This window comes from Atta colombica, unplaced genomic scaffold (assembly GCF_001594045.1).
Source record: "Atta colombica isolate Treedump-2 unplaced genomic scaffold, Acol1.0 scaffold11, whole genome shotgun sequence".
NCBI lineage: Eukaryota > Metazoa > Arthropoda > Insecta > Hymenoptera > Formicidae > Atta > Atta colombica.
Window position 1 is genome coordinate 1160371 of NW_017259195.1, and position 21984 is coordinate 1182354.

The window sequence follows — 21984 nt, forward strand, 5'->3', positions numbered from 1 at the left end:
TTTTAATTTTTAATTAATGTATTGATGATCTTGCAGATGTCTGAGAAAATACAGACGAAATATCAACAATTGTTTACGATAACTGTATAGACTTAACTATAATAAAGAAATTATATAGACTTAATTATAATAAAGAATAATTAATTAAAATCTTTTTTTTCTATACATATTGAATTATTAATAATTGTTACTTTCAATTTTTGTTATATTTGAAATATTTTTATTAAGATAAAATAGTACAATTCTTTTTTAAATATATAATTTTGAGTATAAAATTAAAATTTGAATTTGAATTCGAAAATTTAAATTTGATAATCTTGATTTCATTGTGTAGAGGAGGACAATTGGGAATAATAAAATAAGGAAAACCAAACTTAAATCTCGAAAATTGAATTTAAATTTTATTTTATTCAGAATTGTACTATGTTCAATACAATTATGACTATGAAATTAAGATTATATCATAATAATAGAATTATTTTTTGCAAAATTAATAATCGCAAGAAAACATAGCAACCATGCTGATTCATAAAAGAATAATTTAACTTTGCAAATATTAATTCCATAATTATTTATTAAATATTAAATTGATTTATTACGCATTAAATTTATTATGCATTAAATTGATCAGTGTAACACTTATCTTATTTTTGATAAAAATAATTCTCCGTCTAAAAATAACATTCTCAAGAACTTTAGTAACTATTTGGCGCTTTAGGCCTTGGAATTTAATATGCTTGACACATCTTTAAAGTCTACATTGATCTTTCAATCAGTCGAATAAAAGATCTTAAATGGTAGAGACAAGGTGGAAGGAGTTCGACAATTGCGTTATGCCGAGTAATTTTTTGTACGGAATAATTAAACACGTACGTAATTAAATTAAAAAAAGACGGAGCAACAGTATACATAAAATTAACTTATTACAAATATGATTAATAAAATATAATATCTATCTTAGGCATTTATTAAATCTAGCAAAAAATATGTTTAAAAAATTTATATCCATAAATTATTTTAGAAAATATATTTTTAGTAGAGAAATAAAAATAAGATCATACATAATACACATTACACACATACATAATACACATTACACACATTAATAAGTGAAATGGAAAGGTATTTATGTTATTTGGGCACTGAGTATATACACGAGTTTAATAAAAACGTAATTCTTCTATCTTATTGAAGCATAATCAATGATTTACAAGATCCTTTCACTTGACGTAATGAATTTGCTTTCGGCAACAATCTCTGTTAGTTTCAGTCATTCAAATGGCAAAGTTAGATTCAGTCATTCCAATGGCTACATTTTCAGACAGCATATGTTATGATAAATATTCATCATGATAAATGTTCATTTTTTGAGATGTTATACAAATATTTTATACATATTTTATATAAAGTTTTATTCAAAATAATATTAAAAGATAGATTAAATATTTAATATTTATGATAAATATAAATAAATATTTCTGTTAAGTATTTTTTATTTGAATTATAATGTCTTATTAATTATTTCCCTAGAATTTACTACAAAGTTTACAATAAATATTTTATATATGTATGATCTGTGCAATTTAAAACCACAAAAATATTTATGAAACATTTAAAATAAGCCTTATAAATATTTATAAATATTTTGCAAATATTTTATAAATATTGTGTGCTGTGTCTGGGTTATTTTCTAGAGTCGTATATTAAAAAAAAATTTGAATAATTTTAAGAAATATTTCTTTGTTCATTTTTAATATTTAAAAATATCTCTAGTTCTTTGGTAAATCGATTTTGGACTTATGACTTGTCATTAATCAGACAAAATAATCCGCGGGCGTAATTTTATGCTATACTTTTATTTTAATCTATTTTGTTTCATAAATAGTATTTTTTGCATGTATATAATATTTTTTTATTATATTTATTATTTACTTATAAGTAATTTTTTTTATTCTAATTAGTGAAGTTGATGAAGAATTTAATTTATTTAATTAAATAAATTAAGAATGAAAAACTCATCAATAATTCTCTTGCTAGAAGAAATTGTGAGGATTTCTTTGTTTCTACTTATTATTATTCTATTTAAAAAATAGCAGATAATCTGAAATAAATGCATATAAAATAAATTAGAAAAAGACTGTTATTCCACAAATTGAACAATACGAAATATTTCTGAAATTATACATAGAAAAAAATATATAGGAAAAAATTTGTTCATTTTAATTTAAATTATAATGGCTTTAATCCCATAAACAGGATGCGATAACGCTTGCCACGCAACGGAAATTAGAGCAGCAGCCAATCATTCTTTTACTTTTATGAAAAAGCAATAGATTAATTGGCTCTTGCGCTAATTTCCGCTGCGCGGCAAGCGTTGCCACGTTTTGTGTGCAGGAGCTATAAGGCTTTGAAACAATCCTGCAAGAATATCCGCGAGAAGAGAAAGAGAGAAAGAACCGGTTTTATGATGATCCACATATTGTACGTATATTGCGCAAACGTGCAAAAAGGCGCGCAATTACATAAGCAATGACGTTTGAGGCACCTTTTGTGCCGTCGAATCGTGCCGGTTTAAAACCGTTGCAAGCGTTACACGAAACACCGGCGAACAATGCAACGATTAGTATAAACGAGTTATTTATGCGAGGTCGCGTTAGTCGAATATAGCTATATTTTTTTATGTTCTTCTGTATTCCCGTGTTTTACACTTTCCTCGTTTTTTTAAAAATGTTTTGTAGATTTAAGTCTGTAGTCGCGAAATCGTACGTTGGCTTTAGACAAAGTGTGTTGCTCATTATAAGTACATGCCGTTCTCTCATTCTGAATGAAACGATCCCAGCGATGATGTAACATCATCAATCATATATTACAATCCCGTTTTCCACTTGCTGAGGCACATAAGTATATCCGTTGCTCTTTCCCGCATATACTTTTGTACATCCTTCACATTTTTATGTATAATTATCTATAGCATTGATAAAATATGAAGTCACGTGCTTACAGGATGCTTCTGACAATAAGATAGACATCTGATAATGAGATAGACAAAATTTACAAATGTATTTTGCACATAATTCTTTTTTAATAGTTAAATTGGTTGAATTTTCGTTTTTTCGACGATTTTTTATGTCTTCACATCAACTGTTCCTGCAATTTTAATAATTATCATTATGCTTTTTTTCGTTAATGATCTTAAATTTAAATTTAATGATCTTTTAAATTTTTTGTTTGTTTAGGAAATGGAAATGTAAGTAGGATTTAAAGAAATCTAAGTTATGAAACTCTCGACTGAGAGTTATGAAACTCTCGACTGAGAATGCTGTCTGCTTATGTTTATCGATGGATTTATTCTCGGATTTATTAATGATCCATACTTATACAATTAGCGATATTTAGTTTGATCAAGCATGATGTGATTTTAATTATGCTTGAAATATGCCAACTGAATGTCCTTCGCACGCTCGTAATAATGTGTGTCTACTTTAATGTTAATCCGCTTTTATGAGACATTAATTGCCTTAAGCATTAATTATACTGTCCGATAAATTTAAACTTTCTTTGTACCACAAATTAGATAAGAGGATAATTTTTATGAATCTTTTATCACTGAAAGCGAATCTACTAGTGAAATTATTTTGTCGTGTTACGTTTTTGAAAAAGTTGGATTTAAGGATGCCAAAAATAACATTTTTTTGATATTTTTGAGCTGAATTATTAACTATTTTTGAGCTAAAAAATGTGATGTAATATGACTGTTCTGTGAATGGATCCATTTTTTCTATGTCAAAGATTTATAAAAATCATCTATTATTAGCTGCTTTGTATAAAAAGTTATAATTATAGATGAATTAAAAGAAAAAGATTTGAATCCATGATGTCCATCTATATTCTATACAATCCTTTTATTGAATTTTTTCTTTGTATTTTTTTTACAATAAACGGAATGATGGAAAAATATTGCAATTTATATATATTTCCATAGAATTCAATGGTATTATTATTGTTTATTCAAAATTTTTTTATACATTGTTTAACAAATTGTATTTGATAATTTTGATCTCAAATTCATAATCGGTGATCGCTATGTGCAATTCTTCAAATTGCACAAGTAATTATTTAAATTATATTATTATTGCCTTTAAAGAGTTATGTTACCTATGAATTTAAAAATTTCTATTGGACTTATGAATTTCTTTCTTTTAATTTACCCGTGATTGTGATTTTTTGCATAAAAATCGATACGTGAATTTTAGAAACTTTTTTTATTTAATAAACGCGCACTTACACACACACACACACACACACACACACACACACACACACGCACACACACACGCACACACACACGCACGCACGCGCGCGCGCGCTAATTCGCAGAATTGCTAATTTGCAGAATTGTTCTATTATGTCAATTTTTTAAGCTCAAAAGAACTAAGAAATATTATTTTTGGCACTTTTTTTATCAATGTATTAATAATAAATAGTAATAATAGAGATAGTAATAGATTAACCTCAATTTTAATTTAACTTACTTTCCATTTTTTTTTATTTCTAAAAAAGATTTAAAAAAGATGAAAAGTCCAATTAAAATTAAAGAACTAATTAAAATTAAACATCAGTGGAAATGGATATAAGTCCAATTTTTTCAAAAATTTGACATAATAGAGCAATTTCATTAATGAATTCGCATTTCTTCAGCAGCAAAAACATCTAGAAGAATTATCTTTTATGATTTGTAGGACAATGTCTAAAATTTGTTGGACAGTGTTAAGGAGAAAATGAGATTTTCTCTAAAGACTCGATGCAAACCATTCGAGTTTCAACAAGTGACTTTATCTTATGATCACTGCTTTGCGATTTATTTTTAACAAAAGATATGAGAATGTAATAGAACGCCTGTTAGCCCATTATTTGAAGTTCCATTATTTGAATGAATTCACTATCCGGATGCTGTATTATTCGAATGTTTGCGTAATATTTACTTTTAAAGAATAGAAACGTATCCTTTTTATGTCGAAATGTTTGTGGCATTATACAAATTACATGAAAATTTACTCCGAATGTTTGCATCATTTTATTAATTTGATCGACTCTATTGTATCTATAAAAATTCTGTATTACATGTAACAGATCACATCTTTTTTTTCATTGGAAAATCTTCGTCAGCGAGGTTTAAACGATTCGTAAATGAGATTTGCATGAATATTCATAAAATACGTACGTAAGAAACATGCGCAGAATATTTTGCTCTGAGTCATTTTTCTCCTCCTAGATAATATCGTTTCATGATATTTCTCAAGCAGAATAAGTCATGGTAACATCAAAATGAATGTGATTGATCAAAAAATGACTTTTAATATTCATTCCTTTTATGTCTTTTAATAGTTTGAAAACATTTTAATATCATGATGACTTTATTCTGCTTGAATTTCTATTTCGAACTATATTGCAACTTATCGCATGTTATCTAATTGTTAAAAACGAAGAAATACTGTGAATGCCATAGTCGAGTGATGATATTATTTTCGTCGATTAGTGCTGTCATTACGCATTACGTGTCGTTTCGTGTCGCATTGTAGTCATGCCAAGTCTGCAAAAGTGCGGTTTTCCGGGATCTGATCACGTTGGGTCAAGGTTTTTCATGACACGATTCATTAATGTCACCGTTGGTTCGAAGACTCATAGTATTGCTGAAGCAATTATTAATGAGATTTCTCGCCGTCATCTGATTGAATGCAAAGCCAGCTTCGTCTCGCAGGGAGCTCAGATTGACGTGCAGGATGTTAATCGCGCGAAGACGGTATTAATACAATGAGATTGTCGGGCAGTGACCCATTTGCGAACAGCAGATTATAGTCTGCTGTCACTTAATAGGCATTAAGGTAATTAGTCTCGAGATTTGTAATTAACAACTTTCAATTGATGATACATTGTACCATCTGATTAAATTTTACTTTAAAAAAATATTAAATTCTTTCTTGAGTATATATTTATACACTAAATAAAGTGTTCGTATTAAATCAAAAGAGTCTAATAAAAATGACATTTTAGTGAAGACAAATATAATAGAATTTCTGAGAAATACAAGAATCATGAATTCAGTTTCATCAAAATCGTGCTATTCATGGGCCCTTTTATTGATTTAATCAGAATATTTTTTTTATAAATTTTTATAAATTTAGACTTTGTGTTTTAATATCTCTGTTCGTGCTGTATAGAAAGCAAATCTAAAAATCTTTTTTCTTTGCAATAACGATTGAAATTTGATAATTATATCTTGACTCTAGAGATACGTGTATAGACACATAATCTATCTTGTGGCTGCCGCGTTATATGCAGCATAAGACACGTGATCATCTCTTGATCTTTCAATAAAACATTATTTCAATTTGCATCTTTATCCTGGATTTCCTATTTGCATATTTATTATCTAATTTTGTATTTATAAAATAAACAAATTGTGTTTTATTTGTTGGTCGCGATTAAAAGTTAACAATGAAGAGTCGGCAGATGATCCGAAAACTTAGATTTTATTTATTTTCGGAAACTTAGACCGGTATTCATAGTCCGATCTTATTAATTATATGTATATCTTCAGAAAATCGTATTTTCTGATAAGCAATCTTGTTCAATTTACAGAATTCTTCATCAGAAGCATTTTTAAAGATCGTATTATGAAGAAAAAATTTTACTCGAACGGAATCAGTGTTTTAAAAGATTAAAACTTAAGAAGATCTGAAATAAGAACGGATTATCTGTACTAGTTTATGATATTGATTAGTTTATGACAGTCTTAAGACAGTCTTAAATATAAGAACTAATGATATTTAAGACCGTGATATTTAAGATTGTATTAATAATCCGTTCTTATTTCATCTTAAATTTTAATCTTTTAAGACTCAGACACTGATTCCGTTCGAATAAAATTTTTGTTGTATTCTAATTTTATTAATTTGATGACCATATCGGTTATGTTATCTTTGTTCTTAGATCAAATGTGAAATATATATTATATAAGTAACCGCAATACATAATTTAGATTTTGCGGGAACGAATAAGACACGAATAAGACTCTTAGGGATGATGAAATAACTGGCAATTCAATAATATCTTATATCCTGCAATTTTCTTAACGTTCTGCAATTTCACCTGTCTGTAGAACTTACATTCACAAATGAGTTTAAAGTATCATCTCTTTTTTTCTGTAAAAAGTCAAGGATAAAAACATACAAATTTATCTCAAACATACAGTATGAACTCAGTCTTGAAATATTATAAATTTTAATTTATGTAAGCGAATATAAATTTATTATATCATTAAGCTTAAATTCAATAACTGTTCGCTTTTAATTTTTTTGCCATTTTTGTTAATATTTTATGCATAAATTTTTTTTTGTTCTTCAAAGATAAATAATCAAAGATAAATAATAAAATTAATTAATAATTAATAATCTTTCTTAATTAATTTTTATTGAAATAACAATTATTATGAAAAGGCTCAACAAATTCAAAATATATATAAAATCGAGGGCTATGAATATCTTCGATTCAATCGAATAACGAATCAATCACTGGTTCTTATGTGTTCTTAATTTTTATTGATTACTTAATAAAAAACGTTATTGTTACATTTATATATATTTGACTAATAAAATAATCTTATTTTTAGAATAGAAGCTAGTAATTATAGATGACGAGAAGAGTGGATAATAATAACTGTATTCATAGTTAATGATTATGTTATGATCACGTAAGAATGAATTTCATTATACGTAGATTATAGATTTATTTCAACATATAAAATTTTGATATATAACCTACTTTTATGTAAGAGTAAGATAGTAGAAGTTTATTTATCATATTATTAATCCTGTTGTTATTTAATTTGATAAAGAGTTTGAGATTTGATAAGATATGACAAAACTGTGGCTGAATATATTGATCTTACGGAAACTCGCGAAATTATGTCATTAACGCGTTTTCCTTGCTACAAGGGAAAATCTCTTAGAGGGGGTTCCCCTGAAAACCAATTTAGATGCGGCGCTGATACCTTGGATTTTACTTTTAATTCTTTAGATCCGGTCACTTCAAGGTTGATACATTTACGCATAAGTATGTTCACGATTAGGAAGTCATATGTGCAACTTGGCGTGAAGTCACCGTGAAAGTCGGCGAACTACATTTTAAGTAATGAATTTTCAAGCTCGGTTTGTTTTCATTTGCATTATTATTAGCACTGAGTTCCTTCTATATATCTTGAATCTTTGCATCAAAACTGTAATTTAATGTAAATGCGATATGAATAAGATCTGTCGGCCCCGATCACACTGAACTGACTAGATTTGCGAATACTAATTAAGGAAATTTCAGAGCGAATATCAATTAAGATTAAAAAAGAGAGTTATTCGCAATTAAATTACATAAATTACAATTTTTTTAATGAAAAAAAGTAATAATAGCATTTTATCAAAAAAAATCTTGTGATTACTAATGTATCTTATACAACGTTTTACATAATTAAAGCCTTAATATAGAAAAGATGCTTATTAAGCGTTACCTTCCTATTTATTTATTTTACTGTTGAACAAAATTCCATAAGTCAAGGCCAATAAATAAAAAATTGCAAAAATGCTACTTTTCATATATTTACATAAGTAGATAAAATTCCTTATCGTGTGTATCTTTTACAAATAATTTGGCTGTTAATTTTAGAAAATTAATATTTTTTTAAATTTACATTTTAGATATTTACAGATGATACTCACTTTTAGATAAAAGATCTAAATCACTTTATAATTTTAAAATTATAACAAAAATAGATCAAATGGCTCAATAAATTGAAAATAAAGAAAGTATTTAAGAAGAGCTATGAGCCAATGAACAATTTTCAATGTATGTTTATTTTATTGTAATAAACGTTTTGATCTCTTTATCACTGAGGATGATTCGATTTATTAACTCGTAGCCCTTCTTAAATACTTTCTTTATCTAAAATTATAACCAGAAGAATAATTGTTTACGTAATAACGTTCTTCCCATTTGAAAAAGAACTTGTAATGTTATATCGGGATTGAAAGAAAGATAATTTTTATCCGAGATATTCCGCAAATCAGTAAAAATTAAATGTAAAATTAAATACTTAAATTAAATTAAAATTTTAAAAAGAACAAACCTTTTTCCATTTTCCACGTGCTCGGAAACTGCCATTTCAATTGGACCCGCTCGTCGTTCAGTTTTTTCGTCTTCACACATGCCGACTCTCTTGCATATCGAAGGACGTAAGCGATATGAGGATGGCCTTCTTTCAAAGTAAAATAATGTACAATCAGATTCTTGCGCGATCGCGAAGATAATTATGATTTTCCATCACTTGTTCTTAACATATTATATATAAAGATTGATTGAAATTGATTGAAATTTGCTTATGGGCTAATATATGTATATTATGCAGTGTTGTAATAAATATACCTTTTGAAAGATATCTAAGTATAGATACAGGTGGGAAATACACCGTGAGAAAAGTATCTATTTATATAAATACATCTTTTAAAAATTTAATAGAGTTTGCGTTACAAGACCGAAAAATCATTTTAAAGGACTGCATATGTAGTAATAAATTCGTACATAAATTCATACAGAATCATACAAGCACGTAAAGAATTATACAAACACTTAAAATTCAGCTAAATCCCGTTTAAAACATTGATTTCTAGGTTGTGTTCTCAACATAACATATACGGTCCTATAAGATATTATATCTTTTAAAAATTATCTAAGTACAGATACAGGTACAGATGTACCTAAAAGATTTAGTTATTTTTTAAATACTGCTAATTAAAAAAAACTACAAATATTTTTATTTTACATCAAACTATTATGTACTTATATAGTACTCATAAAAATGTTTGGATTGTGTTATTTTGTTATGCGTTTTTAAAATTGATAATATTTTAAACACTATATTGCAAAGTCGATTTTTTCTGGGGATTAAAATTAAATTTATAATATAATATTAATGTATACAACGATATATACATAATCCAAGCATCTGTTTGTAAATTGTAGGAAGTTTAATCGGATCTATAATTCGTTGCGTCTGTTTCTATCTTTAGAGAAAACAAAGATAACACGGAATCTCAACAATCATTGATGATCACTTATGTAAATTTCCGGCTTCATCTTTTATCATTAAAAAATATGAGAATGTTTGATCTATGTATATGTATATATTAGGGATATGTGATCTCGATTCAATCTTCTAAAAGATTGATGCAGAAAAAGACCGATTTTTTAATCAATTTGCCATAATCCGATTTCAAAATAGATCGAATTCATTTAATAACAGATCGAACTTCGAAGTGTAGGGGTAAATTCGGAAATTCAAGATATATCATATCATCCCTGTTGCTCACCGAATGTTAAACAAAAGGATAAAATGATACTACTAACACCGTTGATTTGATTCTGACAAGTATAGACATTTAAAAAGTTATTTTTACGTAATAATTATTATTGTATTTTTATTGCACTATTCAATAAATACATTTTATTCAACAAATACGTTTTTTATATACAAGAAAAAAGATTTAATATAGAATATTTTAATTTAGATCTCTATATTTTATTGAAAATTAGTCCTATGATATATTCCAAAGAATCTAAAGTTGTAATATATCATTATCTGTGCCTACGCTTACGTTTACACGTTAACCGGTTAACATTAATCGGGTTTAATAATATTTGTAGTTATAATTAGTAATTATTACAAAATGACAAAATGTATAAATAAATGTTAGTTAAATTCTAATTTATAATATCAATTGACAATTGTTATAAAACCGAATTTAATGCATTTACGATATTTCACCGATTTTACATCAAGTTGATTTTCATTTGTCAGAACTACAGATGTTAGTTTAATCTAGATTTTTAAATTAAAATTATTTTACTCGGAAGCAAATTAAAATTGTGTTTTAATTGTTTTTAAAAACAATGCAGAGATGTGAAGGGCACATAAAAGTCAACATAATTAAGCATGTAATTTTTCAAAAAGTATTTGACTGCCTTACTGATTACATAATTTTAAATTCCAAATTTTACTTCTTGACACACATATAATTTATTTCTGTACTTTATTTCTGAATGTGTACGAATTTTAGAAATTTTTCTGATGGAAATTCATTTTCTCACATCATCATCGATGTTTCAATTGCTTTGACAAAATAATTTATATAAGAAAATGAAGTTGAAGCTGACGGTGAGTATTACACTTGAATAAAATTATTGCTCGCTTTAAACATTTTTAACATCATTTTCTTCTTTAAAACAACGAGAAATTCTAAACATTCAGTCTGTAAACCGTTTGCAAGTAGTCTTCTCAATTTTTTATGTAATGTACATCCATTTGTCAATAAATTTGAACATCGTCTATATCATCAGGAAAATCTTAATCTAAAATTGGATTGTCCGGAAAGTTCGTGCCAATTTTGAAGAAAAATTGAAATGCAGAAGATTTAAATTTTAGTATACATTTATTAAATTATATAGAACTTTTCGGATAATCCAATAATATGTTGACTGCATATTTGTAACGAGTGTCTAAAGATGACTCAATGAAGAAGCCGAAATATGTAATGCGTATTTTATCGAATTTTTATACATTTAATAGATTATATTATAGAATATAATATATTAATATATTATATTATATTATATTATAGAACTTATATACATGTTTAATTATGTTGACTCTTATATGCCTTTCATATCTCTGTATTGTTTTTTAAAAATCTAAGAGTCCTTTTTGTTAATTGTTTTTGTTGAATTTATACAATGTCAGTGAAAAATGACAATGAAATCAATATCAATTCGACTGAAATTATCAATTTCAGTAAAGAACTTATTGCGAAAAATATTACCTCAGCTAGGATATGAACGGTAGGACTTCTCGATTTTCCGGGGTAAGTGTTCTAGCAAACTCGACCACTGAGGCTTCTATGTCAGTAATCGAGTTAGCTGGGACTCGTCCCGGAAAGTTGAGAGGTCCCAGTTCGTATCTTGGCTGAGGTAATATTTTTCGCAATAAGTTCTTTACTGAATTAATTTAGGGGGGATTATACTTCATATATAGGAATGTCCGAATGTTTCAGTGCCTTATCATATTTATATTATCAGATTGATTGTATTTAATAAATCCGAAATTCGGTCACGTCTGAAATTAAATTTAAACTAAGATAATTAAATTAATATGTTGTATTCATAACATCCAATTTTGACCGATTATTGGCGTTCTCTATCATATTTATGATTCAAAAATTGTTGCAAACGAATTTACTTTTGCAAAGAATTGCGAGAACGAATATTCATACTGAGTTTAATGTATTCACGTTAGAGATGGGCATACCATCGATGTTTTTGAACATTTTTTTCTCGATATTTTGTCTTTCGATATTGATATGTATTGACATTTGAATAGGAATCTTAAACTTCCGATATGGTCCATTAAATTCGTATTAGTTTAGTAACGGATCAGATTGAGATCAGATTGAAAATTTTATTATCATATTTATTATATGTATTATAAGAATAAATATATAATGAAAGATTAAAATTATATAAATAAATAAAAATTAACATAAAAAAAAATAAAAAAAAAATGTAGAAGGATACATATATTATGTATATATGTATTATGTACATATGTATATGTGTAATATACATATATCCTTCTTTTATTTTTATTTTTTTTTATTTGTTGTATATATTTGAAATAAAAAGTAAAATGTAAGCTTATACATACGTATAACATATACGTATGTGTATGTATTTCAATTAATATTATCCCATATAGTACAGACCTCCAAGGAATGTCCTAAAAATATATACAGTGAACGTTTATATATCCTAAAAATATTTCCAAGATGTCTCTCGAATAAAGTGGTGTATGGGATATATATAATATCTCTATAATATATAGTACTAATTGCTAATAAAATAATGTTTTAAAAATTCTTATTGGAATAATTATTTAAAAAGATCTCTAAAATAGCCTCAAAAACGATCTCCAAACGTTATTTTTACAGACAGATCAATATTTTACGCATCAATACGCACATCGGTGCGCGTATTATATAAAACCAGAAATATCGGATCCGTGTTGATAATTTACAAATTATCTAATTGATATTTTGGTGTATTTCTTCAATATTTCTGCTACCGATACAAAGCGATAAGAAATATCGAGATTTTTTTGTTCATTCATCTTTACCTCACGTTCGATTTACCTCAGCTTCAATCCACATTTGCATAAAGCGTGATTTTAAGAAGCAAAAGCGTTGTAGATATCTCGCATGGAATAGGTAAAAAGTAAATGTAAATGAATAGAAAAAGATGGAAATTTATTCTATATAAAGTTTATCTAATCTTCGAAATAAAAAGTGGTGCTAAAAACATGATTATACAAAACTGTCACGTATGATTAATGATTAATGGTAATTATTAGTTAATTGGATTTTAATTGGATACGATTAATTTATTTAACTATTTATGATTGAAATAAGTGATTTTATTAGTAAAAAAGTTGATATGTGGAATGTTATGACAAATTTTATTTATTTTCTTTATGTTTAATTTAGAGTATAGTTTCTTTTAATAAATGTATTAATCCTTCGGTTCCACTTGTATGATATATACTCAAGATTTCTTGCTTTGCGCTATGTTATAGATTTTTTATTAATAAAGACATTTATATCTGCTTATTATCGTTATATTTCTTAACACGTTTCGTATCACGCCACCGTTTGATCTATTAAACTTTCCGTTTAGGCTGGTAATTTAGCTATAAAAAAAAACAAAATTATAAAATAAATTTTGCAATATTGATACATTAGATCTTTTTTTAGTCAAAGTAATTCAGTTTTTCAACCATTCATGAAATATGTTATTTAATAAACATAACAGATAAGCAAAAATAGTCACTGATAACGCACGTGCAATATTGGTCAAGTCATTTAAAATTACCTAACATAGTACGTGCGCTAATGGATGCTTCTCAATTACTCAACGTTTTAACCCAAACATATATCAGAAAATATGCAAAACCAGAGAATATGCACAAAATATAATTATGCAATGTGCACAACTTAATTAAAACAAAATATGTACGCTATGCACGATTTCGAATAGAGTTAAGTTAATTTTTTAATACTACGCCCATGCTTTGGTATTTTGTGATCTATAGTAATTTTCCGTATTTTAATCAGAAAAACAACTTATAAAAAACTCATGTAACATTTTAGCTTTTTTCATCTGTATTGAATAAAAAAAAAGCAAAAGTACGATTTTCAATTTCACTCATAGATTAGTAATATTTATATTAAGATCATTCTAAGATATCTTATGAGCATCAATATAATTAAATTGCTTGTCAATTTAATTTGTGGTATTACTATTCTAGTTATGTTAATTGCATTTCAAGACTGAAAATAAATTCGGCGCGCAATTTGAGGGATTGGATATGAGTATATAGATTCAAATAGAATTATTTCAACGCTAAAGCTTGATCATTCAGAGTCTTTATTTCCGATTTGTTATGTAGTAACATTTAACTGTCATTAGAAAAAACGGAAGCTTATATATAAGTCGAATAATAGCTCTTGGACTAAATAGTGTTATGTCGGTGATTGCGGCAATTGGAACACAATTTGTGCCGCTGTATAAAAGTATTTAATTTTACAATTGGAAAGCACTTGTTGTTTTGATTAAAAAAAATTTATAAAATTATTATAAATTTGTTCATTTTTATGCAATAGTTTTGTACATATAGTAGATACGTGGCGACAAAAATGACATCATAGAGAAAAAGATTTCTTTGAATCTAGTATTCTTATTTGACTAAAATTTGTTTCATTGAAACAACATATGCTTGTGAAATATTATTTGTTTGAATAAAAATTTTGTTCATTCGAGGAACTTCTATTGCTTGAAACAGAAATAACATTATTATTTAAAGTAATATCTTTTAATTAAATAATGTATTTAGTTACAATAATTAATAAAAAATAATTAATGAATATTAACAGACAAAATATATTGATAGAAATTGTTTCATGCAAATAATTGCTTTCTTAGAACAATCATCATTACATTTGTTGGCAGAAAATATGGAAACAGTGGCTTATACGTCTAACAACAGGATTAAACGAGCAGAAACATAGCTTTTGCTATGTACTATATCAATTATGTTTGTGCCGTACGATTTGATCACGCGGTACGGAAAATAGACATTATCTGTTCAAACAAGTAAGTATTTAAAACAAAGATACAGCTACATTGTTTCAAATTCAAACAATCGCACTTATTGATTCAAACATTAGCTTGTTTGGACAGCTTGTTTGGACTATTCCAAATAACAAATTGATTTGAATACAATAAAATTTATTAAATCCAAAAAAATCTTTTTTTCTATGATATACAGTGATATCAAAGGATTAAAATTATAAGTTTTTTAATTATAAATGATTAATTATAAATGATTAAAAATTGAGGATTCTTGTGACCAATTCTTCTTATAGTAATAGTTAACTTTTGTTCTTCATTTGATATCAAGTAAAAATTACTTTAAAACACTTTTTAATTAAAGGTTTTTAATTAGTTAAAAATTATGAAGTTTTGAAAAAAGGTAGTATCCAATTAAAGTTCTGTCGAAGAAAAATCAATTACAAATTATAAAAAGTCCACAAATAAAGTTTGTTAGCAATACTTTATGTATATAATTAGTGAATGTAGAAATTTATACAAAAAATTAACGAATTGATGCATTAAGTATACGATCTCAGAGAAACGAATTTCTCTCGATCAATTTCAATTCAAGTGTGTCAAGAAGGTTCTTGTACTCAAAATTATTCCTGTTGTACTCACCTGATTGAGGATGTAGTCAGAAGCGATCAATCCTCTCGTCGTTTCTTTTACTAAGACAAATTTTGATCAGCTTTGTGTTAATTAAAATGGAAACGCTTCTTCTTCATAGAGTGATTTTTTTCATCGAATTGAAGCGTCCTATGAATTTCAAGTTCAAAGAATTATCGCATTCGAATCATCATGAAATTCGAATTATGTATAACAGTTTCTTGTTTATTCTTTATTTATCAGATGACGTAAATTTAATAATTGCATAAATTTTTCCTGTTATGCAAGTAACATGTAGTTAAACATAGTAAATTGAATGCTTTTGCATGCAATGTTTGCCATTGCTCTTTTATAAATTTGACATTTTCCAATTTATGTTTGTTTCTTCTTGATTATTTTATTTTGTTTTTCCTTTGGAACTTTATAGTTCGTTAAAAATTCTTGTGAATTATTCTTGTGAGATTATAAAACCGATCGAATAGAAAATTACTTTTACACTTTCAGATTCAATTTCAACTATTCAATAATAAATTTTATATATAGTATGATTAAAAAGATGTCAAGGGAACTATAAATGAGAGACCTCTAAAATCAGTATATAATCGTTTTGATTGCTTTTGCTATGAACAAAACAATTGATTTATTTAAAATTCTTAGTGAATTCTTAGTGAGTTTTCAGTATATAGATATATTTGAATCGTCTCTTTTATATCTCTTATGAATTTATATAAAAATTTTTCCAATCGAGTGTCACACTTTTTTCCTTTCTCACACACATTTGCTCGGTTATCGATTTAAATTTTTATACAAAATACTTCCGCAATGATTGCGAACTGTAAAGTATTTTTCAATTTCTTCCTTCTTTTTTAATATTAGAAGTAAGTCTTTCTTATATTACAAGATAATAATTAATCTCAGTTCTCAAAGAAGAAAGAAGAAAATACCATTCACGAGAATTTCGTTGCGGAGAGATTTAGTATTCGTTTCTGTCGCGACAAGATCTGGGAGAGCTGAGGTGAAATCGCGAAGTAAAAGCTTTAGAGAGAGAGCAGGGAAAAGATTACCGATTTACATTAGATCGGGTCTTCGCGACAGACTAAACGTCGCGCAGCACGAAAGCCGTGAGCTAGCTGCACTTTCGATTTTGAGCTCCCTCCTTCGACACCTGCCTTCCTCCTAACAGAGGTTGTAGGCGAATAGGTATATATTCGCGCGCGTACGTGTGACCTCTCTTCCTCCCTTCCCTTGCCTCGGTCATTTGATTGTGATTACACCCGCAGCACAGACGATTATAAGATCCGTTAGTACGATGGAGAACGGAGAGATCAAGCGGGATCAAGTGGTTGCTGAAATTAAGAATATTGAATTGAAGCGTGTGCGAAATTAGCACCCTAAAATTAATATTCCATAATTCTAATTCCAATTCATTTGGAAAAGAATTTCTTTGTTTTTATTTATCTTCTTCGTTTACTTTTTCATTTTGAGAACACTAAGAGACAAGATAATTTGTCAAGTCTCTTTAAATTGTAAGTAGTGTTTGCACAAAAGACAATTTTATCAAAGTTCTTATAATTACAATTAGATATAATCCCTAGTCGAATATATTAAGAGAGGTTCAATTTTTTTATACTTGTATAGAATAATGTATTCTTTTTATAAGATACAAATTAACATTTTTATGAAGAAATTTATCATATTTTTTGAAGAATTTATTGAAATTGTATTGTTGCATTATATTGTTATATATTCTAGCGCTCTAATTTATAACTTATAATAATTTATAAGCGAAATTCACAAATAAAGTAATTAATTTCAACAATACAATTATCAATAGAAGACATTAAACATTTATAAATATAAGAATACAACATAAGAATTATATTATAACATTTGTCTTTCTAACAATTAAAAAGCATTATCTGCTTTTGATAACAGTATTGATAGATATATAATTTTTTTTCTATAAAATTCTTCTTGAATCACCTTGACTGATTATCTTTTATGACATTAATATTCAAAATGGAAATATCACGGAAATAGAAATACAAGAATAATTTCTTTAAATAATTTTTAATTTAAAATTATAATAGTTGTTGAATGATTGATTACTTTTTCTAAAAGACAGTATTCGAATGTATTCTTAATTACTATATGGATTTAAGATTGATGGATTATATGACGACAATACTAACATACCGCTGCGAAATGATAATGATATACCGCTGCATGTGACGTATGTATTGTATTGTTCTCTACAAATTGAAATCGTGTCTGCAATCTATTCTAGGAAATATTTTTGCATTATTTCTAACAAAGCCAATGAAAAAATCGATCGCAGACGAATTTCATTGACTATTTTTATATCTCCATTACTCCTTATTTCACTACTTCTCTTTTATCTTCATATACAATCTTACGTATTCATTATCTCGATGATGTTATTTAATATGCTTGAATTTATTTGTTTTTATATTCATCAGAGATTGCACGTGTATATATATATGTACAGACCTATATAAAAGAATTTATTTTAATGAAATCAATTATGCTCCAATTTATTGATTTCCAATTTATTTATGCTCCAATTTATTAAAATTTATTGATTGATATGGCATCATTTTTCGGTGTATTATTGCAAGTGGAATGTGAACTCGGCGAAATTGCTTCTGTTCGAATATTTATTTACAATATTGTTACATACGACGCAATATATTTTTAAAAGATACATAAGAAATAAATTATTTTACAGAAGTTTACTTGACTGATGCACTAAAATAATTTCTCGCGAATGTTCTAACAAAATAAGAAATCAAATGTCAAAGGTTATTATCATATTTAATTATATTTAATTGGTAGATTACGCTGCTGTCATCGATCAGTCTTTTCTTTTAATTCTTATTTGTTCGTAACAATGCAATTAATGTTATACTACTGTTTTACAGTATACGAGGTAGTGACAACATTAATTGGCATAAAGATAATATGAAATTTGCACATACATTTGCACATATTAAAAGTGCAATTTGTTTGCATTGTTTTGCTTGTGTTTATCAAGTTATATAGCTATTATAAATATTAGTATTATACATATCAGATTACTTTACAATACCATATTATAATATTAATGATTAGATAATTGTAAAAATTAAATATTAATGATTAGGTAATTGTAAAAATTAAAACTGAGTTTCTAGTGATATTTTATTTATCACATTTTAATACATTTTTTTTAGATAATATTGTTATTATATTAGCTAATTAAACTGAGAGCTGAGACAATTTTCAACATATGTTTTTAATGTTGTATACATTTGCATATACTTCGCGATCTCGGCATATGCGATTTTCTTTATTTAAATATATAAATAATTCCTCTAAATATAGATAGTTGAGGAGACTGCAATCACTGTTACAATCGACAAAGTAGGACGGTACTTGTCATTACGTTGAAAATACTTAGAAAATTCATTGCATCAACTCTAAAGCGTAATGATACTAAGAAACGTGTTAGCGACTGTTTCAAAATATAATTATTCAATTAGAGGGTGTAACTAATCAGAAGAGAAAAGTTAGCTTTGAGAGAAGATTTTAAGCGAATATAAATTGCACAATTCTTCGTATCATTTTCTTTCCTTTTATATAATTTACAGTGCGTGATAGCAGGAATACTGTCAAAAAAATCTCAAATTATTCGATGTCAATTGATCATTTCCGATAAAGATCAGTTGATAATCAATATGACAAGGCATAAATATAAAATGAGGTGAAATGAATGTATATTAAATATAGCAGCTTTTATTAAGAACAATATATTCTCTGTACTGCGCATACAATTTCGGTGTAATCAATCTTGTTAATTAATCAAATAAATAGAAGTCACATGTATTTAATTATTCGCTAGTGAGCCAACAGTTTCATTGCGAATTTACATTACATTTTGTTATAATACAGAATGCCCAACAAATTGTTAGAAAATTGTGACGATAATTTCAATCGTGACGAATCCTTAGAAGCTTGATCCTTAATCAGCATTATAATCAGAATATTATAGTCAAATATTCTTATCATTTTTTTTCAGGAGTTATGTAATCAATAAATTAAATCAATCGTATTTTTACTTTCTCTCCGATTAAATCAATCATATTTTTACTTTCTCTCCGATTATGTCACAATATTTATCAGATATACAAATCACTCTCTTTTCTTATTTTATTTTCTATTAGTACATTCGATGTTTTGACACGCAATGTTTCGTGATGTAAAAAATTGCGTAGGAAAAATATATGTTATTCGCTACAATCGCTACCTTTCTCTTTCTTTGATGGCTTGATCATCAGTGGTCGTAAACTCGAATATTTTGCATCAAAAACTAAAATAATGATTGATAAAAAAAGCGTACACATTCAGAATAAAATAGTTAACTCACGAAAAAATGGCGTGTAGGTATAGTTCAACTTTAGAAGTGATAACATAATTGCGCACACAGTTTATTGAGATTAGAAAAATTACTTCGTAAAAATAAATTTTAGTTACAGATTTTTTTTCTTAAAAAGTTACCGATTTTGAAAAGTATAAAGACTATGGCATATAAAAATATTTAAGCAGTAAGACACGAAGCAATAAATCAATCTTTATTTTCGATTCATTACTGCTTACAATATTGTCTTGTGTTTTTACCATGATTTGCCGATTCGTTTATTGCTTATATCTTACTGTTTCTTGTGTGCCATAGTTTTAACACGTTACAGTTATAGTAATACTTAAAAAATAAAAAAATCATTATTTTTCAATTATTTTTGTTAATTTTTTATAATATTTTGTATTGCTATTTTAAATACAAGAATTTTATATATTTCTGACATTAATAAATTATTGTAATTATTTATTACAATTATACTAAATAATTTGATTGTGTACGCTGTATTATTCATAGACAATATACACTCTTGGAATAAAAAAAATTATGAATGAATATTAAGACGTATTCACATATTAAAAGGCTTCTAGTAATTTCTTAATACAGACATTTATAGAATATGATAATTTTTCAGAAATAAAGAGATGTATTTTAATCACAAAAAATAATCATTGATTATTTACTGAGCACATGTTTTGATTATATATATTGCTGAATAAATTTGAAACATATAAAATAATTATAAAAAGTATCTATGTAATTAGTTACTAGTTTTTACAAAAAAAAATGTAAAGTTACGTTCCGATATTCAATGTTAGTATTGAAAAACTGTAATATAACATTACGTACATTATAGATTTTTAACACTGGCAATGAATATCGGTACACACTTTAAAGTCGAAATTATAGCTAAAAAAAAAGAATGAAGTTGCTTGTAAGTAAAAGTAACTGTAACTATTACAAATAACGAGTTACTTTCCAGTAATTTATAAATTCTAATTTTTAAATATAGCATTATTATTAAAGATTGTAGAAAAAAATACGTGGCAGAAATCGGAATCGAGAGAAATATCTTTTTATATGATATATTAATATTTTTATTTGACACGCCAAAATTCCTGAGTTAATTTTTATTATTTGCGACATATTCCACTTATTTAATAAGTCAATTTTCACTCCACATTCTAAGTAAGAATTCATTGCATTCTTCGAAATCATCAACAGGTCTGCTCGTTCACAAAAAATAAAATAACGAGTAACAAACTGAAACAACATACATAATACATTTCTTGCCAAAAATCTATATCCCTTTATATAACATTATACGCTTAAAAAACATCAGTGCAGCTGCCATATTAAGTAAAAAGCAAGAAGCATATCTTCCTTATAATGTGTCATTGATTTAGATACAACTATTACTACAGTGTAAATATAGTCCGGATAAAATGAAAGCATACGTCACTTTGTTCAAAGAGATAACTGTTGTAAAAAATTCCTTTTAAAACTAGTAAATTGAAATATTATTTGGATGATTATGAATGGATACCAATTAATTGAAATAATTAGATCGGTGAAATATGTGAATATTTACAAATAATATATATAATCAATATATGATTCGTTTAATTATATGTCAATTTTCAAAAAGTGATTTCAAGTTT

The 21984-nt window shown here is 26.6% G+C and overlaps 1 protein-coding gene across 1 annotated transcript in view; it reads right to left on the reverse strand.

Annotated features, from left to right (window-relative positions):
- Nucleotides 1–16034, reverse strand: part of LOC108693801 (facilitated trehalose transporter Tret1-like) — a 23399-nt gene extending 7365 nt beyond the window's left edge. The window contains exons 1-2 of the mRNA XM_018202949.1: nucleotides 15919–16034; nucleotides 9173–9301 (exon numbers count right to left, since the gene is read on the reverse strand). Coding sequence (XP_018058438.1) covers nucleotides 9173–9252 — 80 coding nt within the window. The 5' untranslated portion in view covers nucleotides 9253–9301; nucleotides 15919–16034. The remainder of the gene's footprint in view (nucleotides 1–9172; nucleotides 9302–15918) is intronic.
- Between the last annotated feature and the right edge of the window lie 5950 nt (nucleotides 16035–21984).